Source organism: Elgaria multicarinata, chromosome 4 (genome assembly GCF_023053635.1).
Source record: "Elgaria multicarinata webbii isolate HBS135686 ecotype San Diego chromosome 4, rElgMul1.1.pri, whole genome shotgun sequence".
NCBI lineage: Eukaryota > Metazoa > Chordata > Lepidosauria > Squamata > Anguidae > Elgaria > Elgaria multicarinata.
In genome coordinates, this window is record NC_086174.1 from 127,132,830 (window position 1) to 127,158,614 (window position 25,785).

The following is a 25,785-nucleotide window of genomic DNA, read 5'->3' on the forward strand; positions in this document are numbered from 1 at the left end:
TCCCATAAGTTAAAGTGTGGGAATGTGGATTTGAGTGGGAGGATTTGCTCAAGTGCGTACTTTTGAACCAGAATGCAAGTTCAAGAAACTGCAAAAATGTCCTGAGGATTGCCTTTCCGGTTGCGTTCATGTTTGGAGTTGCAAATGGAACATGGTTGCATGATTTATGAACAGGAACAAAATTCTTGTACATCCCTGCCTGCCCTCCTCTTACCAGTGATTTAACCTCCTTGTAGTCTGCCTCCTGATACTGCTTTCCCTTCATCTGGGTTCTGAGGCTGAAACTGAACCAAGTTGGGAGAAAACTGCTTGGGTGGATGGATGGGCTGCAGGGAGGTAAATAGCACAGGAGGAGAGGGTTCTGTAGTCCTCTCACCATTCTGTCCCCATTGCCTTTAAAATGTGGAGCCCACCTGTGCTTCATACATTTACATACATGGATCTTCTGCTGAGTAATTTAATCCTTAGTGACAGTAAAACCATAGGCAGCTTCCTTGTTCACTTGTTCTCTTCATGTGTATACTGTTGATGTGGAGGAGGAAATAGGATTGCACTTGTTGGGACCAGTTCTGCCCTCCATGAGTTCAAAGTCGCTTCTATGCATGTAAAGCTATACACCCTTAGGTTCCTCCACACAGCTGGAGACTCTGGCCGCACACTGTTACCAATGGTGCGTATGTGTGTAGGTGTCGAATGTAAAGATGGGGTACCTTATTTCTCTTTCATCCATGAGTAATCAAGGAGGGCTGTGCTTCCATAATATTCTTTTGGCCTCTTGATCATATGCAGTGCAGCTGCCCTCCTGCACAAGTAATATAAAAAGTCCAAATATTGCCTAAATTATTACGCTGTATAAATCCCAAATGATCGACTGTGTCATATAATCAAATAAAATAGTATATTATAAATACAGTCTTCCTTAAACTTCAGGAATGTTCTCAAAAAATCCCTTGGAAGCAAATGCTGTTCTGCGATACGTTACAATTACTGGTAGTGCAGCCTGAGAATAGGTGCATCTACTCCTTTAGATTGTGATATATAAATACAGAACATGGACAGATACAAATTATGACTGTGGGCAGTTTGTTGATTTTGTTCTGCAATGGGCTTGTATCAACTTTTCCTTAGTGCTATATTAATTCTAAAGTCTAATAAAGTCATCAGGGCAAGTATTCTTGAATTGAGAAGTGCCCAGTGGTGTTGCAACTATAAGCATGCAATCAATCATCAGTAATTCCAAACCTAAACACTGAGTCAACTGCTGAATATGAAAAGTATATTGCACGTGTGTGGCATTCCCCCCTCCTCAAAACCATTCCCTTTTCTGCTTGCCTGCTCTGTCAGAATTCATGTGTTCTAAAGACCTGCTAGTAGAAGGTGGGTAGTCTGTTAACCTTGTTTGCCCTTTATCTCAGAATAGTATTGAAGGGATGGACTTTCATATCTTAATCTTAGATCATACTGAGTTTCAGAGGTCATTGCTAACAAGCAGGAGGGAGCAGGAAGCCAGTGAAAAATGAAGACTGGAGATTGATGACTAGAAAGAATCTATGTGGACAAGCTATTGATGAATTTGTCCCAGGTGCTTAAGGCTGTTTCCATTAAAACTTTGCTCACAAAGCCAGCAGTGTACAGTCTGCAGCATGCTGTGGTTGATTTATTTTTGTGTGTACATAGAATGCCAACACTAATTGGTGAGCGGCTGCATGAAGATGACTGATTTAGCGCTTGACTTATTTTCAGTTCTGTATGTGGGGCCCTTGCCATTTCGATCAGGTTGTGATTGGGCTCTTACTTTTCTCCCACAGCGTTTCAGACCACAAGTGATGACACCTCAGAACGCCCTGTACCTCTAGCCTCCATACCACAGATCTGAATGATGTCGTCTCCTGCTTAATTTGAAATGGTGTCCTTTCTTGGGCTTTAGCTCTACTTGTATAAGAACCTAAGTAAAGCCATGCTGGATCAGACCAAGACCCTTGTAGTCCAGCATTCTGTTCACACAGTGGCCAACCAGATGGCTGTGGGGAAACCACAAGCAGGACATGAATGCAATAGCACTCTCCTACTCATGTCCCCCAGCAATTGGTGTATATAGACATCCTGCCACTGATACTGTAGGTAGCAGATAGGCATCAGGACCAGGAGCCATTGATAACCTTATCCTCCATGAATTTGTCTAATCCCATTTTAAATAGCCATCCAAATTGGTGGCTATTCCAGATCTTGTTGTAGTGAACTCCATATAAAATGAGGGGATGGCAGTAATGGTTGTTGCAGATCAGAAATGGGTGGTGGTGGGGAAAATCCCACATAATTGCTAACAAGCAAGGTGGTTAGTTCAGTGATGTGGACAGGGGAAAACTGGTATTATAGCCTGACCACTTTTTACGTCAGTTGTTTTAACACCAACGTTACATGATATGTTCACATAAAGGCACATTATAGGCAGTGTATTTCACATATGCACAAGTTGCCACGGTTCTAGTGATTTCCAGGTCTCATTTGATGTGGCTGTCATCAGTGTGCATCAGGAGCAGGTCCATAACCTGAAAGTTTATGGAAATTAGAGGTCTAAAGGTAATCTGGGTAGGAGGGTATTGTAAGCCAGTGTAAGTCAATATCAAATAGACAAACCTCAATATACATCTGATGTGAATTACTCAACTGATTAATTAAAATTGAATTAGATTTTTAAATGCCAAATACTCCAGCGTGCATTCTAGGGCTTAGATTAGGATTAGGCAATTTGTAAGCCAAAAGACAGCATGTGGAGGGCCACACCTTCCATCAACTCTAACGAGCATAGCTAATGGTGAGGGATCATGAGAGTTGTAGGCCAAAACATCTGGAAGGCCACAAGCTGCCCACCGCTGCCTTAAATTCTACAGTTACCGCTGACTGTATTCTGTTCAAAAAGGAGGGGTTACATCTATCAAATGTAGCTTTATCTGACTAAAAACATCTGCGCTTCTTCAGAAACGTAATACCACAACCGTTAGTGGCAGTAACAATGTATCATGCAGCTACATGGTAGTTAACTCAGGCTACAATGCTATATATGCTTACCTGGAGGAGGTCCCATTGAATTCAAATGGGACTGACTTCTGAGTAGATGTGCCTAGGATTGTACTACATGGGGCCTCTGAACAGTTGAAGGGTTGAGAATAATGCAGAAATGGAAAGGTGTCATTCTGAATTCCTTCTCATTAGTAACAACTGAGAAGAGCTTGGTTTTCAGTTAATAAGAAGGAAAAGAATAAGGAAAACGGCCAGGGCAGATATGAATGCGGTGCTAGAGTGTATCACCCAGTTGTGCCTATTCTGTCTATAAAATATTGTTTACCTTTCTTGCAAACCGCATCTCACATTTTGCTGGTGATTTCTTAATTTTTAAATTCTAAAAAAAACTAACACAGAAAATTATGAGACCATACAAATTATACATTGAAGACACTAATTGTGCAAATCTATGCGTGTCTACTCAAAAGTCAACCCCACTGAGTTCAATAGGGCTTACTCCCAGGTAAGTGGATCTAGGATTGCAGCCTTAGATGTATAAAGATGCTTTGGGGGTTCGTGAAGCTTATATATTGGGTTCTATCCAATGGTGTCTTTTCGACAGTGGAATGGACACCGTTGGAGGATTAAATTTCCCCTCCCCCTGCAGCCCCCTGAAGGTGTTCCAAAACTGCTCCAGAAGGTTCCCTCCAGTGCAGATTGAGGGGGCTGCAGGATGTAGGAGGGGAAAGGAAACTCCCATTGTATGAGTGGTAATCCACCTTTGTAACACTGGATATACCTCCATTGAATTGTATTATATTCCATTGTTTATATCATAAACTGCCTTGAGGCCATCCTGGCAAAAGGAGGTATGAATTCTATAAAGAAATATAACATGCCATACCATCAGATATCCACGGAGAAGCAATTTGCTTATAACCAAACTATGATCTCCTTTTCATGTGTTCTTTCTATGAAAGGTGTTGGGGCATAAGCCTAAGGTGATACGTATGCTAGGATGGGATGGTATAGTCAGCAGTTGTTAACTAGTAGATTAATTACTGAAATGAAAGATGCCAGAACTCCATTTGCCTGCATTATGCCCTGTAACCTGAAAATTCCTTTCCTAATGCCAGACCGGTCTGGATATGTCATTTCTGTGCAATGGAGGAAAAACACTCTGCATATACTCTTTTTACATGTTTGCAAACTTGGCATTGAGAGTAGAACTTATTCATCTATTGACTCAAATTTATTTAGATCCTCACTTCAAAGAGTTCTATTTCTGTAGTGAGCGATTCTTGAACTGGATATTGCATCTCCTCAGTCCTTTAGCCCTAAGATAATTAAGGGAAGTGAGGACAGGAGCTTTTGATGGTGATTATTCAGTGGAAGGCATTCTGCATGCTGAAGAGGAGCATAATCCTCCATACAGGTGTGTTTTAGTGAGGTGGCTTGCAATGAATGCATAAAGTAAGCTATGGGACTGAGATCGGAAGCTTGTTTTTCTCCACCCTTTCATGGATTTTAATCCTAAAGAGATGGCCATACTGCAAACAGAAGACTCCACAAAAATATTTTAAATCTAGCCTAGATGTGCAGGTGTGCCTTCCTTCTATACTGTTCTCATTCTATTTTGATAGGTATGGAAATACATTGCACACTTTTGCCCCATAAAGAGGATCAGTCCTTTCCAGTGATGTCATATGGTGGTGCAGATTCGTCTCTGCTGTGGTTTCTAGAAGAGTCAGTCATAGAAAGTTATATTTGTAAAGGGCAGAGGTGCCCCTGCACTAGTATTATTCACCTGAACAAACAATTTGCATGAGTATATACTCTTTACTCATCACTTTACCGTCTTTTTCAGTGAAAGGGTTTGAAGCACTCGAAGGGTTTGTTTAAATAGCTTTTTTGTCATCAAGAGTCTATTGGTTTTACAAAGTACTGTAGATACAATAATACAGAGTAGAGTTGGATCTAAAGGTTGTGTGAGTGGAGGATTGCTCATGCAACTATTCCCCACGCACACACACTTTGCCCCTGAAAGCCTTTCTGGAAGGTTGGGATTCTTTCTGAGTAGACTGGGGTAGGTGGGCTATAGTAGAAGGAGAGAATTACCCAAAATCAGGTGGAGAACAAAACAAAGCAAAACATGTTCTCTACAGTGTGTTAAGTTTATCAGCCTCAATGCTGTAAAAAAAGAAAAAAAGTGCAGTAACTAATGAAGCTCTAGCGATCAATATGGCCAAGATATAACTTAAGTTGAGATGACTGAACATGAATTTTAGTTTTAAAGGAAGAATCCAGATAGTTCAGTCAATAACAGTATTCCAAAAAGTGTTAATGACTAAACAGCTCCAGAACATATTTGCCTTTTTAAATTGCACCATCTGCAGCAAATCTTATTCCACTAAAGACCTTTTTGGAGGAGTGCATGAAGCATGATTTTCTGTTCAATGAATATAAGTTGTAAATTGACAAAGGTTGTTTTACAAAGCAATCCTCTGGTATTTGGGAAGGTCTCCCAGGGGCCATAGGATATAGTGGGTATCCCTCTCCAAGGGCAGAGAGATAAGTCCATTCTAAAGGGCGGGGGGAACCAAGCATAGAATCCCCTCGCAGCCACCACAGAAACTTCTGCAGTGACTTCCTCCCCAGGGTCAGAACTCCAAACTCAGGGGGGCTGGATTTGGGGATATGCCTTTGTGCGGAAAGGGAATGGTTGTGAGACTTCAGGATGCACAGCTCTCCTAGGCCCCAACTATACCTCCAACACAGGGGAACATGTGGACCAACAGTGGAGGTGATCTACATCAGAGTACACAGGACAGCATGTTTGTTAACAGGGACTGGCCAACGAGACCACATTATGCCAGTCCTTTTCCAGCTTCACTAGCTGCCAGTCTAGGTCCGGGTCCGATTTAACATTCAACACCCTAAACAGCTTGGTGCCAGGTGATCTGAAGGAACACCTCCTCCCATATGTACCTGCCCGGACCCTAAAATCATCTTTAGAGGTCCTACTCCGTGAGCCCCTGCCAAAGGAAGTGAGGCAGGTGTCTACCAGGAGGAGGACCTTCTCTGCTGTGGCACACCGGCCATGGAATGAGCTCCCTAGAGAGGTTCACCTGGCACATACGTTATACTCTTTTCAATGCCAGGTGAAGATCTTTTCATTTTTTCAGTATTCTAACAGTTGCCATCTTAGTTTTTAACTTTGCTGTTTTAAAATCTGTATTAATCTCTGCATTGCTGCTTGGTTTTATCATGGTTGTGCTTTTATACTGTTGTTTGTTTTATACTTTGAATTGTCGTCATGGTTTTAATTTTTGTGAACCGCCCAGAGAGCTTTGACTACTGGGCAATATAGAAATGCAATAAATAAACAAAGCAATGTGCTCATGCACACCAACGCACCACTGGATACCTTATTTGGCACCTGCCAAAGTGCCCTACCCTTCCCAGTTTTTTTTTAAAAAAATTAATACAATTTCTCACTGTCAGCTGGGATTGTTCTGAAATGAGTTTCTGTTGGTGCTGAAAACTGTGGGATAAAAAGAGTTGTTTAGTGTATTGGTGTACAGAACCCACCTCTGCATTGTAGTCAATCTTCTGGGCAGGTCCTTTGTCCTGCCTCCAATGGCAGCCATTTTGTGGTTTTCTCAGATTGCCAAATGTGCCCATGGCCCAAAAATGTTGCCTGTCCCTGGTCTAAATGAACCCCCTCCCATCCCCTACACCCAGAAAACCCTGTGGAGAGGGGATGGAGCTGAGGGGACAGTCCCTGCTCACTCCTGCCCCGTTGGCAAGAACTTGTCTGCCATGGGCTTAAGATAGATCAAAGGCTCCAATATCAGAGCTCAGAAGAACACTTCATCAAAGTCAGGGAGTTTAGGATTGTTCTCTTAGTTGATTTTGAATGCAGCCTTCTAGAGAGGATACAACTAGATACAACAACTAGACTTCTGATTTCTATTTCATTCTTAACTGATTGGGGTCAAATTTTAGATACATTTGCTAAGTAAGTGTATCTAAAGTCTGAGTGCATATGACAACGTTGCTAGGAAATCAATTATTTTAAGCATTTTGGAAGCACCGATAATATCAGGCTCATGTTTTAGAGAGAGAGAGATTGAAGTAGGAAAAATAACGTTATTTACATGTGGCCTTGTTGAGGACAGGCAGTAAAGTGGCGACTCTTTAGCCTTTTTTGTTTGGGTTCTGATGCATCACTGAAAGGAATTTATATATTCAAATGAATTTCAGGGCTGGTGGAATGGAAAGGGGAAGCTCCTCAGCTTAACTCCCCCAAAATCTGCATTGAATGGAGAAGGGAGAAGGGGTGTGTACATGAGTGATTACTTGCTAGGTGGGCATTTGAACGAACTGGGAAGTTTTCAGCAACAAGCCAGTGGAGTACTGAGTAGATAAGGAAGTATTTTTTTAAAATATATATTTATTGGAGTAGTGTTCTGTTTGCTGATGATTTGGCAGTTCATGTATGTGTTGTTGTATTGTTGTTGTTTTACCTTCCTTCCTCATTGAAGTCTGTCAAGCTAGGGCTACTGTTTGGTGGCTTCGTTTTGCTTATTCATCCCCTTCAACTACTTAGCATCTCCTCTGTGTGGCTAGACGCAGTCTTGACTAGACAGTTCACTGACGTGACTCATACGTGTGAGTTCAGACCTTTCCAGTCGATATGTTTCAAATAGTTAGCAAACAGGATTTGTAGGGAAGAGGGCAGGGCTAGTAAAAAATTAAAGAAAGAAAAATTGGGAGGAGAGGGGGATGTGAAGAATGAGAGAAAAATAGCCATGTAAGAAAGGAAGACTTGGGCTGTAAAGAGCTTTACTCAGTATTATTAACAAAAATAAAATAAAACGCACCATTTCAAATGGAACTATATACTTTCAAAAATGTTTGAATGGAAATAGTTTCATGTATTTTAACAACACTTCTTGTGTGGTATTGTGAGAGAACACAGCAGTGACCTTATCAGGAAGATGCCCTCCAGAATTGGGTCCCTTTAGCTTGTCAGTGTATGGATATTGCCAAAGTAATGATTTCCTCACTATTTATGTCAGTTCAGGGAATCCTTCCTTGTTTTCTTTTGTTTTATTAGGATAAATTAAAAATAACGTTTTAAAAAAGCTTAGAGATAGGTCCTTTATTTGCTAAATCTTAACTGAAGTATGTTTTCATTCCTCTTATATGTGCACATGTAAAGTCATCATAAGAATGTAAGAAGAGTCCTACTGGATCAGACCAGAAGTCCATCGAGTCCAGCATTCTGTTCACATAGTGGCCAACCAGCTGCCTGTGGGAAACCTACGAGCAGGACATGAGTGCAATAGCACCAACCCGCTCATGATCCCCAGGAACTGGTGTTCATTGGCAAACTGCCTCTGATACTGGAGGTGTTTTCAGTTCCTTTTTTAAATTTTGCCAAACATGGAATTTGCCGTTTTCACAGCAGCCACACACTGGACTGACATTTCAATGAGCTGTCCACTACAACCCCAAGATCTCTTTCTTGGTCAATGATGGCTCAGATTTTTGCCCCAAAGTGCATCATTTTGCATTTGCTATTTTGATGCCCATTCTCCCAGTTTGGCGAGATCCTTTTGGAGCTTTTTGCAATCCCTTTATGTTTTAACCACTCTAAATAATTTGGTGCTGTCAGCAGACTTGGTCACCTCACTGTTCTCTCCAAATTCCAGATAATTTATGATAATAAGTAATGTAGAGATCATGACCTTCTTCCATAGGTGTCTGTATTCACCATATGTTATCCATACTACCAGATTACCCTCTCTCATCTATCTATCTATCTATCTATCAATCATGCAAGGCTGACTTAAAGCAGCTCATCACTTGTGCTGTTGCTGAGTGGTTATAGGGATGGCTGGAAGGATAATGGCAGGAGCAAGAGGATCTTTATATCACTTAGGGCACAATCCTATAAATGTTTAGACAAAAAAAAACAAGTCCTGCAACTCTTAGTATGCCCTGCCCAGCAAGGATGGCTGAGGAATGTTGGAAGTTACGGGGCTTTTTTCTGTCTAAATATGCAGAGAATTGTTCCCTTAAGCTGCAATCCTGTACTCACTTACATGGGTGTAAGTAACATTGAATTCAATCAGGCTTACAAGATTGCATTGTTAGTGAATACTTGGTTCTGTAATATTGTACCAAAACACTGTTAAGATGGGCCAAAAACCAAAGCCTGCAACTGCAAACTTCTACCATAATCTATGCCATTGCTGATGCTCCACTTTTCATTAGTGTTTGATTTACTGAAGAAAGAAGGTTCATCTCAAGTCTGCTGTGTGATTGCCACCCAGCAACACAGTTTGTAACTAGGAATCTTGTGGGTCAGGTAGATTACTACCCCACCCCCTGTCTATCCCTGGGTGCCAGTGGCAGTGGTATAAGAGATAATTACTTCCTCCAACATGATTCTAGTTACAGATGTTACTGCTGTACCTCCCTGCTTGACCACATTGAAATGGCAACCAGATGACAATGGTCATCTAAATTGCACCTTAGAATGTTGATGGGGAGCGCAGCTGCTACCAGAATTGGCAGAGGGGTGGGTGGGAAACTTAACATGGATGCAAGGAATAAGGAAGGATTTGTTCTGCAGTGAGACTGAGGACTGGGGAGAGAAGATAGAACTGGAGAAAAAGAAATCCTGGGGGGCCCAAATTTAAGAGACGTGTGTGTGGGTACAGAGGAATAAGAATGCTATGGACTAGAAACGCTGAGAGGTTACAACTGAATTTGCCATACTCAAATAACTGGTAAGTCCTGTTGAGTTCAATGGGGAGTTACCTTCCAAATAAGTGTGTAGAGCATTGCCGCCTAAATGTATTTATTTATTTAAAACATGTGTATCCTGCCCTATATCATTAGGATCTCAGGGCGGTGTACAGGTAAAATCATATAATGTAAAACAATAAATATACCCAGCTAAAAACAAATTAACAAATCTCTACCTGACATTATAGTTCTTAAGTTAATGCTTTCTACTTCTGAGTTTGAGTTTCGAGGCTTTTACACTTGGAATACCCTCCTCAATTTATAACTTAAAATATCTTTGTAGTGTATGCCAGAGCTAAGGTTGCTGTGGAGACTATAACTTCTAATTATGTCTAATTATCCAGAACTGCTTACAGGAACACCATCAACCTGAAATGTCGTCACTTAATTGGCAGCTAAAAATAAATGGCTACACCTGTGCCAATCTGTACAGCTTAGTTTCTGTGTTTTCTGAAATGTCTCACAGATGTAAAACCCTTAATATGCAGCACAAATGGTTACTTTGGCAGTTGTAAAAAATGTGTCAAATTAGTCATCGAAAGAAACAGGACAATGTTGTGATTGTCGTGGTGGAGGTTTTTTTCCAGGTGTGTAAGTTACTCCGCCTGTCATGCATGTAGACTTCATATCAGGAGGAGGGAAAAGCTCAGGAGAGCAATTTTCTTTATATGTTTTTTTAAAAGTGTACTCTAAGAACAGATAAACTTTTATATTTCTTACATTAAAAAAAGAAAAGAACGTGACTGTTCAGTATAACAAACTTGGAACCTACATAGAAAATTTTAAGATTTTGAAGTATTAACATTTTACTCATAAACCAAGGGTGGAAAAATCTAAGGGAGAAATTGTGAAATACATTTTAGTTAAGGCTGGATAGTCCTCAGTGCCACAGTCTATTAATCTTTGCTTCATCAGGTGTAGGTAGAACATTTTATACTTCTTGGGACTTTGAGTTAGATGATGAATACTCTTTTTTGTGCAATGTAAGTAGTCATGCTGCCAAAGTTCAAACTTATTTATTTATTTATTGCATTTCTATACCGTCCAATAGGCAAAGCTCTCTGGGCAGTTCACAAAAAACTTACTGGCTTGGATTTAGAATTTGTCTAGATCATAGTTCTTGGCTACATTACATTCCCCCCAGATGTTCTGTTGCAGTTAAGCATGTAATCAAGCACATCTGTCCCTTCTAGTACCTTGAATGCTACAACAGCAGCATTTTGAGTAACAGGGACTGGGGGAAATGGGGTTTTCCAGGAACCTTAAGACATCAATAATTTTGTGCATGCCTGATATCCATTCATGTCCCAATATATGACTCTTTGTGCGTGGGATGCTGTTGTGAGCATGCTCAGCAGTGTTCCAGCTGCAGGAAGCACTGGGATATTTAGTTTGCAAGGCATTTGATATGCATATTAAGGACTCCGAAGCTCTGGAAAACTATATTTTCCAAGTTCCAGGCATCTGGGATACTGCTTTTCAGGTGTGGAGGGGGAATAGCTTGGTTTGTTGAGCCTAATTCCAAATCAAGCCAAGGTAGTTTGTCCAACACTGATCTAACCTTGCTTATATGTTGTTGCTCCTTTTTTGAAGTTGGAACACATTTAAGGCTGTCAAGCTAAATACAGCCTTGCCTTGTCTATTGCCTTGTATGTTTCAGCTGTCAAAGGGAACAAAGTGTTATAGGAAACATACAAGGTAATTGACAAGGTGGGGCTGCAAAGAGGCTAGTTTGCTAGCTGCTGAAAGTTAATGGTGGGGAGGGGAACAGGAACCAGTTCGGCCCCTTAGAAAAGTTATCTACAAGTTTTGAAGTGTGGAACTGATCCTTGGGGTTTCCCCCCTTGCATTATATGCTTCCTCAAGACTCCAGCAAATCATTTTAAGGGTGTTCTAGGATCCACCCCATTTTTGCAGCTCCAATTCTTTGTAACAGGGGACTTGTGAAAATGGAGTGGACCCTAGATCATTCCTTAAAACACCTGCAAGATGTGCAATGCAAGGGAGAGCATCCAAGGGTCTGTTCCAAATTTCAAAACTTGAGAATCACCTTTCTAAGGGGGCCATCTTGTCACCTTCTCCTGAGCAGTTAGCGAGTAATTGTGTGCAAATCACACACTAACAGCTCAGGAAGAGGGGATTAGATTGGCTCCCTTAGGAAGGTGATGTAGATTTTTGTAGCTCCCATTCCCAGTAACAGGGAGCCGTGAAAAGGGGGTGGACCCTAGATCACCCTTAAAACCACCTGCTGGAGATTTGGGGCAGTGGGCAGTGGGAGGGGTAGACCCCCAAGAGTCAGTGCAACACATAAACCCCCCTTCCCACACCCCACCCCATCACTGGCTATCAAACTAGCCTATGTGCAGTTCTGCCTTGTCAATTACCTTGTAGGTTTCCTAGTGCACTTCCTTACCTTTGACAGCTGAAACCTACAAGGCAATAAACAAGGCAAGGCTATATACATCCTTTTACAGCAGCAAGTGTGCCCTTTTGCAACTGTGAAAAACTGTGGAGGGGAATAATAAAGAAGAACTTTGCACAAATTCCTAGGGCCATTTTTTTTTAAAAAAAATTATGGCACCCCCACCCACCCCAATGAACAAATGCCAGGGAACATGACCAGGGTTCTGATTGGAATGGGGAGAGGGACTCAGTGGCAATCAAGACAGGTTCTGCCATCAATTTACCTAGGATATGGGTTGGAGCTGGCTGGAGGGCCAAGGAAGAAGGATGGGGAAAACAACCCATGGTAAGCTTGATCATCTGTAGGGCTCACCATGAGTTTTTCCATAGACAAGCCACCCTGCGTGCCTTATTTGCAAAGGTGGGTTGTCATGTCGTGCAAACTCACCCATAGCTTTTCTGCAGTGATCTTTTGATGAATATGAAGCATCAAATAGGACCTGCTGCATATCAATGAAGAGTGCAACCCTATGCACTCAGAAGCGAGCCCCGCTGTGTTTGATGGGACTTCTGCCCAGATAAATGTATAGGATTGCAACCTAAATGGATTTTCTGATCAGTGTTTTCTGTAGGCTTTACTCTATAAATACTAAGTTAAAGTACTAGGTGTGGAAGTACTATGTTGGAAAGGGGAGGACAATAACAAGATTTCTACAAAACGGAAGTGCTGTGTCCTTAGCACTACATTTATACAACTGGGAAGTCTGACATCTGTTTAAAGCTGGTGTAGGAAGCCTTATCTGCATTTTGATAAAACAAGCCAGATGCTGTAACAAGCAGTAAAGTGTGATCTGATATTTGAGCATTCAAAATAGCAAACAACAACAACAAAAAGTGGGAAAGATGAGACAACTACCAGGTAGTGGTGTTAGTCTGTTGCAGCAAAAAACGACAAAGAGTCTTGTGGCATCTTAAAACTAACAAATGTATTTTGAAAGCCTAGGCTTTCATGGACTGCAGTTGACTTCATCAGATGCTGTTCCAGTTACGTAGCTATCTTCCTTCCAGTTTAAAAGAACTGGTGGGGCATGGGACATAAGTGAACATGGCTGTGCCAGAAAGGGTAACATCAGAAGGCATTTTTCATATTGTTCATGATGCTTGCTAGAGAACAAAAAAGGCAGGCAGACAAAGTGAGTAGTGAAGAAGATGGAAACTGAAAGCATTTTGGCATACTTTTATTAGAGTAAGAATGAAGCATCCATATGCTTTCAGAAGTAAATCCGAGGATGAAATGCATGAGCTTTCCTGAAAATGATTTGCAGGTGCTGAAAGGGAAAAGGCCATAGAAAATACTAAAGGGGAATGCTCTTCACACAAGACCAGAGAAACACAAAAAGCCAGCTCCATTAAGACATTTTAAAGCCTTACTTATTCACCACTCAATTACCCCTGGTGCCACAAAAGAAAGTATTCCACAGAAATCACTTGAGAAAACTGTCCTGGGTCTTCATTCAAAAAATCTTGTTTATTTTTTTTTTTTTTAAGTTGAAAACAGTCGAAGAGAAATTCAAAGCACATTTTACAAAACTGCCATATAAAATAAGGGTGGGTTGTTTTTTTTTTGTTTCATTTTGTTTTGTAATGAGTTAATTATTCATTATAGAGAAATGCATAACCAGCAGGGATTCAGCATGATTTAAATGCTTAACGCATCCTGGGAAGAACAAAACAAAACATGCATAGAATTGCCATCCATGACAGTTAGACATGTATCTTGTTAGCCCTAAAACCGTTGTATATTGTAAAGATATGAGAGTATATGTAGAGTGTCATTGCTGGGTTGTTTTTATACTGAATTTTAAACAATTGAACACATGCACAATTGTTATCTTTTCCACCACATTTTGAGTTTTGCGGTAATTGTGTGAACTCAGTATTTGTGTATTTGGGTTTTTTTTATGTGTAGTCAAAAACTGTCATGTTGTTGAAAGCGTTTTCTTTTCAAGATAAGGTTTCTAATCTATATTTAAAGATTTGAAGTCCTACAAGATAGCGTTTAAGGGATTCACTAGTAATATTTTCTATATTTCATCAAACAATTCAGTTTTTCAAAAATTACCTTGAGTGGGGGATGAAGAAAATAGAGTGCCTAAGCACTAGATATTGGTTTCTTTAAAAGACACTTTATCTCACTTTGAGGAAGTTCCCTGGTGTCACACACAAAACAACCTTTGTGGATATAGGCTGCCAGCCTTCCAGACCAGATGAAAAATTGCTTATATTTTAATAATTAAAATACCCATTTGCCTACTCTTTTGCTTCTTACAGTTCGAATGTGCGTAGTTTGTCTTTGCTCTCTGCAAGTATTGTAGACTTGTCTTATTTTACTATTCATGCTTAGAGGCAAGATCATTACGGCATCTTTTCATTTCCTTGAGAGGGTGTTCATGATGCTCTTGGAAGCTCATGAATATAATTCCGATGTTGTCTTGGTGAAAAACAGGCCATTGCTGAACGATGGGTCGGCTTAGTTGGCATCACAGCAGGCAGCATGTTAATATGGTCACGTATGCTAATAATAAAAAAAGTAAATAAGCATACAAAACCAAATGAAAGTCTGTTGTTAATGCCGCTCTTAATATTGTGGCCCAATTTGCTACATCAGCAGCATGGAAGTCCAGGTTTTATTGGAAATTTCAACATTAGGTTCAGCATTGTAGGAACACTAATGATACTGTTGATGTTGGGGCTATTAATCCAATAGTAACCATTTAAAAAATCTGTTGTGTGGGTTGAAAACATGCAACTCTCCCCCTCCCCCCGGAAGAGAGTAGAAACTAATGCAGAGTGTGCTAACCAGATCCCTCTAATGAAAATTCTATATTTTCTTCAAAAAACAAAAACTGTTGGCTAGTATTATTTTGTAGATTTTTTTTATGTTTTCCTTTTAAGTGTTTAAATGAGCTAACTTATTACGATTTATAAATATTAAATATGACCTGAGCATTCTTTTTTTCATTTTAGGCACTGGATGTTGACCGAACTGTTCTTTATAAGATGAAGAAATCTGTAAAAGCCATAAATATTTCTGGTTTGGGTATGTATGGTCTTCTTACTGATAGCTTGTATTGCTAACACCATGTATTTGAATATGCAAACATTTCTATATAAACCATGTATTTGAATATAGAAGCGTTCTCGAGCTTCCATAGGCGCTGCTGCAGCCAGAAGGAGGGGGGAACCCAAGGATGCAACGCAATCTGATCCCCTGACAGGGGATCAGATTGTGTCACGTCCTTTCCCAAGGGCTATCCCACCTCCTTCTAGCTGCAGTGGGTGCCATGGGCGCTGCCACACCAAGAAGGAGGCAGGGGAGCTTATCTCCCTCCCTTCCCATGGAATCGTGGAGACCTGATCAGGTAAGGAGGAATTCGGTGGGGAGTTGGGAGGGAGCAGTAGCCAACCCTGCCCTTATAGCTAACTCAACAGATGACTATCTGCATGTCTCCCAAGTGTGATATGCAAATAGTCATCCATGGAGTGGACTATGAGGGCAGGGTTGGCTAATATGTCGTCTGAACCCACCCAGAATTATGCATGGTGCAGATGTAGGGCTGACTCCCAGTAAGCCCTAGTTTGTGAACTGGGAGCTCATGAATGAGCATTCACTCCCTCTTCACTTTTCTGAAGCACTATCCCTTCCTAGTATTAATCTTGTTGCATATGAGGTGACATAGAACATGCTTAACAGAAGCTATGTTTCTCTCATAAACCAGAGATTGAAAAAAATGGTTTGATGTGGGTTTGCAAATGATGTTTTTGCATTGGTACGCATGCAGTTAATACCAGGACGGAAGAGAGAAATGGCTCTGGTTGGAGGGAGAGGTAACGCTAAACTATGGTGTAGTGTTAAATTAATGAACTTTGGGCTTGTCAGCTGCTCTATCTCCTCTCCTTCTCCAGCACAGCTGCAAGGAGGAAACTGGAAGTTTTCACTTCCATTTTTAACTAATCACAGTTTAGTGTTATGTCCAAACCCGGCCAAATTGTAGTTAATTGTAATTTTGGTTTAGGGAAACAAAGAAGTTCAAACTATGGTTTATGAAGTTGGCTTGTTGCCTTAAACCATAGTTAAGATTACTCACAGTTTAAGGTCTAATGTGTTAACAGTAAATAGTAGGTAATTGAAAACGGAAGCAAAAGCTTCTATTCATCCCCTCATGGTCATGCTAGAGGAGGGGAGGGGAGGTGGAGTGCCTAATTAATGTCACATTTAAACCATAGTTTAGCTTCATTTGTGGTCACAGGACTGGTCTCAAATTTGGAAACCATGATTTGCCAGGAGCTAATGGTATATGTGCATTGGACTACTGCAGATAAATTTGTAGGCAGTAATTTTGCATCATAGACCTAAAGATGAGCCAATGTTTTGTGAAACACCCATGCTTGGTTTTAGGGAATTCATTAATTGAGTTCTATTTTTGTCCTAATGTGGATGTGTATATAGATGGGGTGTTTGTAAGGGTCAGGACGTATTAGCAGGTGGGTGAAGAATGCTTCACCCTTCCTCTTGCCCTTGGTTCTCCCCTACAAATACCCCTTCTGGCCTCAAACCCAGCGATAAGTCCGAGTGAGGAAGAGTGCCCCCCGGAGGGGGGGGCGGTACTTGAGGAGAGTCAGCAGGCATGAGAAAGGTTTTCCCTCACCTCTTTCCCTCACCCTTACATTGCCATGGCAAATGTGGGTTTGGAACGCATATTTTCTAAGTTAACAGGTAGTGCACCCTCAAGTTTAAGGGCAGCAGCAAGCAGTACTGGGAAGGAGCAATGCCAGGCACCTTGGGAAGCCTGCTAGAGAGAGTAGAAGGTACTGACCTAGACATGCTAAGCTTGTGGTCCAGTTCAGATCTCATATTGCAGTCCTCCAAGTCATGGGTTTGTGCACTCCTCCCTTCTATCTTGTGTGTCAGTTCTCTTCTCCATTTCCAGTTTTTTTTTTCTAACCATAGTTTTCCATGATGTCAAATTATGGTTAGGCTTAACCACGATTAGCTCCAAATGATCCTTTGGAATCTACTTCAAACCATGGTTTCGAATCATGGTTTGGAAGCAAGTACTAACCATAGTTTGCTCAGTTGGGACGCCATGGCAAATCCTGGTTAGAAGTAACCAAATAATGGGGGTTAGAATTGGCTTTTGAGATGGGCAGACCAGGTAATCGGCAAATGAGCCAGTGGCATGTTCCTGATTGTTACGACAATTATCTGAATTGAGCCTGAAGAAACTGAATTGAAGTTATTGTGGTGAAACTGTGTTTAAACCAGTGTGCTTAATCTGACAGCTTCTATTTGCGAGGGGTGGGGGGAAATAGCAACTTTGGGTGACAATAGCAAGCCAAGGTGGGGGGGGGGTGATTCTCAGCTGGCATGGAGCCCAATCTGGATCAGAAGCACATTCCGGATCAGGACCCATTGCTCCTTTTTCTCTAAAATAAAAATGGCCAGGTTAAGCATGCTTGTTTATTTTATTTATTTATTTATTATTAAATAAATAAATAAGCCAATTATAGAGAGACTAACAATCCTTATTTGTATTTGTGGTGGCTGAAAAAGTTAACTTCCTTAGAATTATAGAAGTATTGCTTTGAATAGTGTAATATGCCTATATGGATTCTAACTGTTTTGGAGCTGACATTATTTACATCCTTGTGTGGTTTGGGTTCCCTTTTCTATTTGTGTGTGTTTTACCTCTTTAATAACTTAAGCATTTATTTGTCTTTGCCATGTAAGGTCTGTCTTGATACTCTTGACCCTCAGCAATATATGCCTGGAATGCACATGGAAGTACTTACGTCTGCAAGGTGCTTTGTTAATTTTGTTGCAGAGTGACAGTCCCCACTGAAATGAATAGGAAAGCTTGCGTTAAGGGTGTGAGCTTTGTATATACACCACGGTGCCCACAAGAGTGCTGGATATGGTCATGGAGAGAGGAGCATTTTACCGTCCTGGTTTAAAATAACAAGTATTTGTTTAATTTGTAAATGTGAAAGAAATTTAGAGGAAGATTTTTTTTAAAAAAAAATACTGATTTTCAAGGAGCTAAGGAATAGTGGTTGTTACGTGTGTGTAGGGAGTTGTTCAGTTGGAATCTATTTAGGTTTTCCATACTTATTATATCTTTATAGGCTTATTTTGATCCATTTCAGATAAGATCATTGCCTTCTTTTTCTCTGTTGATCACTGTGTAGAACAGTGGTGGGCAACTTGTGGTCCTCCAGTTGTTGCTTTTGCTGCAGCTCCCATCAGCCATAGACAGCACAACCAATCGTAAGGAATGATGGGAATTGTAGGCCAACAATATCTGGGGGAGCCACAAGTTGCCCACCTTTGGTCTAGCGTACAGCTTTGAATGTTTGAAATTGTTTTTAAATATATATATATATTTAAAATGAATGTGTTCAAATGCACTTGTAAAATAACTGAAAGGAACAGCTCCTTTTACTTCAGTAGGGACTCTATTACTAGTTGTGTGTTTTTTGAATTAACATAGCATTTGTTCTCTTTGAAGCTCATGTGGAAAATGAAGAACAGTACACTCAAGCATTGGAGAAATTTGGAGGAAACTGCGTCTGTAGGGATGATCCAGATTTAGGAACTGCATTTTTAAAATTTGCTGTATTTACAAAGGAGTTGACGGCACTCTTCAAAAACTTGGTAGGAAATAATTTAGATCTCCTTAAAAGTATTTTATACAGAATTGAAATTGAATGGTGTGGATTTAGCTTTCAACTGAAATATATTCCAACTGCAATACTTGATCCTATACAAAGTCCAGGACTTTGATAGATGCTAAGCTTGGCTGCTCTACTAATTTTACAGTAACCCTCCAGTGACATCTGAGGATGTAAATTAGAATACGTTTTGACTAAGTGCATTTTTAAAAAAAACCCGAATAGCTGCTTCTGAAGCTTAGCTAACAGAGCTTTAAGTTGGAAATTTTAATGTCTAGAGTTAAAATCTGATTACTGTGGGGGAAATGTTTCATGTGTGTACGCAGTGGATATTGTAAGTGGTTGTAAAGACAACTTTGTTATCTAGCTCACTCAAGGAGAGACTTCCAGCCTTGTATAATTGGTTTCTTTCTAAACCCTTTATAACATTAATTGCTGTCCTCCGACTGAACCCTCTCATGGGGTTTGAGTATGAAAGCCTGGGAGAGGGTGAGCCATTTTGATTTGAGTCTGCATTGCATCACAGTATAACTTCCTTGAACTGTGTCGGTAGTGTTTGTACTGAAGGTAGAATGGGGTAGATCAAAAAGGCATTACCTGGGCCCCTCAGAACTCCCCACCCTTTCCCAATATTACAGCAGTTAAATAATATTTAGTGCCTTGTGAGTAGGAAGGCTGTATTCCCCCTCCACTCCCTCAATGTTCCTCTCTAATTTTCTAAATAGTAAAAAGGCTGAAAAATGGTTTTCCCAGTAACATCAGAATCTAGCTATATGCCGCATATCTGCCTGCAGTGCCGGCCTAGTATCCCTTCACATTGTGACAGCACATTGGCAAGTAGACCCTACCTTGAGAGCGTAGTTGCTGTCATACCCCCTCAAGTCTGGCTATGGCCATAAGATGTCAGATGACTGCAGAATCAATGTCTGCATGAAGGGAAGGAACATTACACCTCAAACACCACTGACCAAGTTGGCATCATGTTAAATGCAGTAAATTTCAGTTGAATCAATTCATGCGCTGTGCTGTGGGTTGTCAAGTATTCAGCAAAAACAGGTACAACCCTATGTTTTCTGCAGGTATCTAGGTTTAAACCATTTTAAAAAAAACCCAACAACAACACAACTGCATATTTACCTTTAAGCAAATTACAAAATTAAAGGTATTACAGGAAGTGGTATAAGGGCAAACTTTAATATCCTCTCCCCCATATGTTTCATTTTCTTTAAGTACACCTTTTTCTCCACCTCCCTGCATTTCTCCTGCTCAACTGATTTCTTTTGTTGCTTTTTTCCTAATAATTAGACTGCAATTCTATACACACACAGCCTGGGAATAAGCCCTCTTGAACATAGGATTCTGGTGGTGTTAGTTAAATTACAAAACTCTTTAAATGATTTCAAATTTCTACAACTTAAACGTTTAAATATGACTCCTAGTTTTTACAAACTCTAATGCAAGCCTTTTTTGTGTGAAAACCTTTTTACCCTTTTTCTAAAATGTTTACTTTAGTTTCAGTGCATGAAAACAGTATTTTAAATACAGTCTAGCTTAAGTGTGTGGGTGTGGGTGTGTTATCAACTTGAAAATAGATACATTGTGGCTTTTCCTTTTTTTCCCCTTTTTTTTTGAGAGCTGACTTTTGTAGTTCTGGGTATTGGGGCTATAACATTTCCCAGCACTTCCTTTGAATTAGAAAAGGTCTTTGTGAAACCCATTTCATTGTTTGCTTTGATATCGATACATGAGGCACTTTCCAGAAAAAGTAATTAAACACGTTCCTTGGCAATGCATAGGCAGTTCTTTGCCAAAGGTTCTGTTCATTTATTTGGCGCTAGTCTTTGAATACAGTAGTGTCAACTGCCTCCAGCTTTATTGAGGATAAGTGTATGATGACAGCCTCAGGTAACTCTAGGGTACTTTGTCTTTGTATGGATGTGCAGACAGGTTTACTTTATTAATTGCCCTTCAACCATCCCGTCATGCTCACACTGTATTGGTCCCTTTTCATGCACACTGTATCACATAGGGGCCATTTCTCTGTGCTGCCATCTGTATTAAAATACTACAGTCCAGTGGGTAGTTGATCTGATGGTCTTTCTCACTTGGTTGTAGTATTCACACATATAACACAAAGGCCTGGTTCTGACAACATGCTAAACCATGCTGCTTAACCACAAAATGGTTACGGGGATGCATGCATTCCCGTAACCATTTTGTGGTTAAGCGCCATGATTTAGCGTGTTGTCTGAACCAGGCCAAAGTGAGATAGCACTTTGTGGAAGCGCATGGCTTCCCACATGGCTGGGTGTGTATGTGTGTGAAGGGGAGCAAAGTGAGGTAAAAAGGTATGCTTTTTGTTTCCTCTTCGATACATGCTTAGGATGACATTGTGTTGATTTTGACAGAACCAGGATGTGAAAATTTCAGTGCACTTTTTAAAGGAAGCCGAAGCACAGTTCTGGCAAGATGCCTTGGCAAGGGAAGTTTTTCAGTGCAATTGGGCACTTTGAGCTACCTCACTGAAAGGTCGACTGCAGAGTGATGGAAAAATAAAAGGCAAAGGGAAAATCAGAGAGAGGATTTCAATACTGCAAACTACAGGTTGTATCAATGGTGGCTTTGCACTAGCGCAAAGCTTATGTTCATGCAAATTTTGCCACTCCCCCCTATGGCAGACTCCTGTGCCATATCTCCTAGTCTTCTGGAGGGTCATCTGACACCTTAGAGCTGCTTTTCTGCAGATGTGTTGGACTGTAGTAGGTTACAGGAGTTGGTGAAAATGAAAATTGGGTGCCCCACCCTGCATGAGCAGAACTGCATTCTGCTAGTACAAAGTCATTGTTGGATACAGTCCCATGGCTCCAGTCAAGAGAAAGTTAGTCATACTTAAAAAGTTCCATTGAGATCAATGGGAATTTTTAAGTTACAACTAACTTTCCTGGGACGGTGGCTCATATGTATCTGAAGCATATATATCCTGCCTTTCTTCCAACATAGAACTCAAGGCAACATACATGGAGTTTCCAAGCAACCTCTCATCCAGGCACTGACCTGACCTTTAGCTTTAGCAAAATAGTTGCCAGATAGATGTCTGTGGATGTGATTGCTCCTTGAATCCTCCTTAATAATGTAGCAGTTAAATAAAACAACTTTTAGAAGGCCTGATTTACTTTTGCATTATTTCTCAAGAAAATAGCTTTGGTGTTATTTTTTCTGTCTCTCACACTCATTAGGTTCAGCTTCCCTTCTTGACAATAGTATTAGATTGAATTGCTGTTATTGCCTGCAGATGTTAATTGGCTTTGTGCTGCTATAGTCTGCATTGCTTCGACACCTGTTTCAACATCTTCATTTCCGTAGCGCTTACATAATTATAGAGAAGACAGCTCGTTAAGCAAAGAAGGATCATAGACTAGTATAGAGTTCGTCAACTGAAACTTGTGAATTAAAAACATAGAAAAAGCTGCAGTCAATAAAACTTAAGTATATACCCTTTGCCTTCAGTTTTTTTTTGGAATGAAAAACCAACTCAAGGTAATAGTAGATGTGTTAGATGTTTTTGCTAGGAGGATGACTTAGTTCTTGTCTGTGGGTGCAAAATCAATGGCAGAATAACTATTAAGATGTAGGGCAGAGAAGACTATCATACATGAGTTGGGTGAATCAGTCATCTTGATTTTAAATTCAGCCTGTCATTGAACTCATCTGCTTCCACTTATAAATGAAGTATTTGTTTTGTAGTTGCAGGGGGTGGGAAATCTAATGAGGGAAATAAGGCTGCTATTGCCTATATTCATATTTTTGAATATTCAAAGCTGAAGCCTGCTTTGAATAAAACAGTGGTGTTACCCAAGAATGGTAATTCAGATTTATCTAAAAGTTGTGCAGAGTTTGGTTTCTCTTTGAAAATATTTGCTTCTACCAGGTCTGCTTACCTTGTTGGAAGCTGCCAGATGGAAACTGGTTGTCAAAGAGGCTAGGAATAGCATTTATTTTTTAACTTGAAGAATGTTGCTAGTATTATATTAGGAGATGAAGCATTGAATTTTGGGACTTCCTTCTTAGCAAACATGGTTATAATTAGGCTGCAAGTCTGCCTAGGAGATTTGTTTTCTCGTTTATCTTTTTCAAGGGAAGATTTCCTATTCACAGAATAGGGAACCCCATATTCAGGGTTTTCTCTGAAGGTTTTGTTTATATTGCAGAATTAAATCTTCCCTGCCTTTAATATAGCAGCTTGACATGCAGAACGTAAGCATGTGACACTTTTCTAATTGCTGAATCTGTACGCTGGGGAAACCTTCAGCTGCTTAATTTCTGCATGCCAACTTGCTGCTGAAGGCACAGGTCCAAGAGCGGGGGCGGTAATTTGGCAACACTTACAATGTTTGAACAGTTGTGTTAGAATATACAGAATTCAAGAGGACAAAGCGTTTTGGAACATTTAATGTGAGAGCCAGACCAGTCCTAACTATTAGGGTGCTCTTGCTTTTTTGAGGGGGGGAATGAGTAACAGTTCTGTTTCGCTCCCCAAACTACTCCCTCTTCTATATTCACAGGTGCCTCTTGGCCCGCTCTTTTTTCTCTCAGAGGGAGAGTAGGGGGGGAGAGAAAGAAATAAGTAACTATTCTAATTGTGTGGTTGTTGTCCCCACAAGATTTGACCCCAAAAAGGGAAACGGTGCAATTTGGAAGCAGCAACTAGAGGTATTTGCTTGAGAGTGCTAGCAGCAGTGTTCAGAGGACAGTTTTTCTGGATGTTGAGCATCTGGGCCTGATTTTAATGCCTTTGGTCCAATGGTCAAGCTGTCCCCATGAGAGAACTATAATATCCTGCTGCTTGGTTTCTTTTATTGGATGACTGGCTAGAGCAGCGTCTGTGGCCTGTGTCTGTCCAGGTCCTACTTTTACTGTAGGTCTACTTTGAGGAGGAGGAGAAGGAGAGGCAGCCAGGGTCCTGTGCCCCCCAGAGTGCACTGTCATCAAGATCTTTGCCAATCCCAGGTCCCCTTCCTGATATGGAACTTGAGGAGAGCAGTTGATAATATTTGGGGGTGGGGGCAGCTGAAGCTTTCTGCCGTCTAGTTGTTGTTCCCTGTTACCAATCCGTTTTGCTGCTTTAATACATGCTCTTGAGACTACTTATGCAATAATATACTTCTCACTTAAGCAATCTGGACTGGATTTCCTGAAAAACCTCTTGACATTATTACTGTTCAAAGATTTGCAGTGGAGTGATGTAATGTTGATTCTATAATTAGTAGTTTTTCCTGGATGCTGTGTACAATTAGACCTGGCAAAGTTAGGTCAAAACCTGTTAGGAAAAAATGATCCAGTTAAAATATCTTATGTTGTTTGAAACATTTATGCCAGGGTTGAGCCAAAGGAGGGGCCATTTCACAAGAATTGTGGTCAAAATTCCTGGCCCCTTTCAGTGTTTGATTTTTGAGGTCTCTTTGAAAGGGCTGTACAATTGTTTGATTGATAAGTGTGATCCCTGATTGGTTCGGATTAGCCACATTGCCCTTAGTGTCATCAGCACATAGACAAATCTGATTGGTTACACAGTATTGTGATGCCATCATGTGAACCCCAGCTGGCTGGAATGATTCAAAGAATAAAATGAGGGTGAGGGTGGGATTGCATAGCAGCAACAGAGAGAAACAGTGGGTTTAAACAGCCAAACAAAAAGGAATATTAAGGTTGCCCTTCTTAAATTGCTACTGTCAAGGTGAAAAGCAAAATGGGAGAATATTTGGTTCAGACAGTTTATACAAGTATATATTCTGACGCTTCTATTTTTAAAGGCAGTTTTGTTTTTGTTGATGAATATGAACTACTGTTCAGAGTATGGATCTGTCGTTTGAATAGCATGCATATATCTTGCTCCACCTGTTACCATCATGCTTGTTACCTTATTTGTACTAAGTTAAAATTTAACACGATGGCAAAACAGCACGGCCACACCTTGAGCACTGTTGCTTTATAATAATAAGAATAATGAAAGAATGCATTCCCAACTGCTTGCAATCATCCCCTTTTGCTTTCTGCAAATGTGGAAACTGGTTGGGAACCAAACTCCAGGGTTGTGGGCAAATGAAGTCTTCCGAGGGAATCAGTGTATACTGAGGCCCTGCTTCATCTGTTGTGTTTCTCAGTGATAATGACATTATGTACTCATAATGCTATATCTTGACTTGTTCACTCTTAGAGCTACTAGATCTACCTGATAAAGTAGTGGATGTTAATCTTGAGTATGAAAATGTTTTAAAAGCATCACATTTTTTGTTGTAGATCCAGAACATGAACAATATAATCACTTTCCCTCTGGACAGTTTGCTGAAGGGAGATCTAAAAGGAGTGAAAGGGGTATGTTGCATAACATATATTGTGAAAATATATGGGGTTTTTTGTAGGTCCTGTTATAAGTGCATTTTAATTTCAGTTTAAGAAAAGCATGTTCTACCACCACCCATTTTCACCGGTTTTATCTATTATGTACAGAATATCCTTAACATTAGGTATGGTGATTTTTTTATTTTTGTGGGTGTGCTAGTGCTTACAGGTGTTGAGTATCTAATACAATAATCACTTGTTTATCACACATGTTAAGAGTTTGGGCTTCCAGGCAGATGGGCCCCCTAAATCGTTATTTATTTATTTATTTTGTAGATATTATGATCATTTTGCAAATCCAAAAGTTCTTTGTGGATTTTTTGGTGAAATGTCTGACACATTTCACAAAAATATTCTATATTTTTATTATGTTGTGAACCACTCAGAAAGCTTTGGCTATCAGGTGCTATTGTAATGTAATAAATG

At 40.4% G+C, this 25,785-nt stretch overlaps 1 protein-coding gene across 2 annotated transcripts in view; it reads left to right on the forward strand.

The window, feature by feature from the left end:
• Window positions 1-25,785, forward strand: part of ASAP2 (ArfGAP with SH3 domain, ankyrin repeat and PH domain 2) — a 98,299-nt gene that overhangs the window by 11,214 nt on the left and 61,300 nt on the right. For both annotated transcript variants that reach the window (XM_063125143.1, XM_063125144.1), the window contains exons 2-4: window positions 15,256-15,328; window positions 18,798-18,943; window positions 25,258-25,332. In XM_063125143.1, the coding sequence (XP_062981213.1) occupies window positions 15,256-15,328; window positions 18,798-18,943; window positions 25,258-25,332 (294 nt within the window). The remainder of the gene's footprint in view (window positions 1-15,255; window positions 15,329-18,797; window positions 18,944-25,257; window positions 25,333-25,785) is intronic.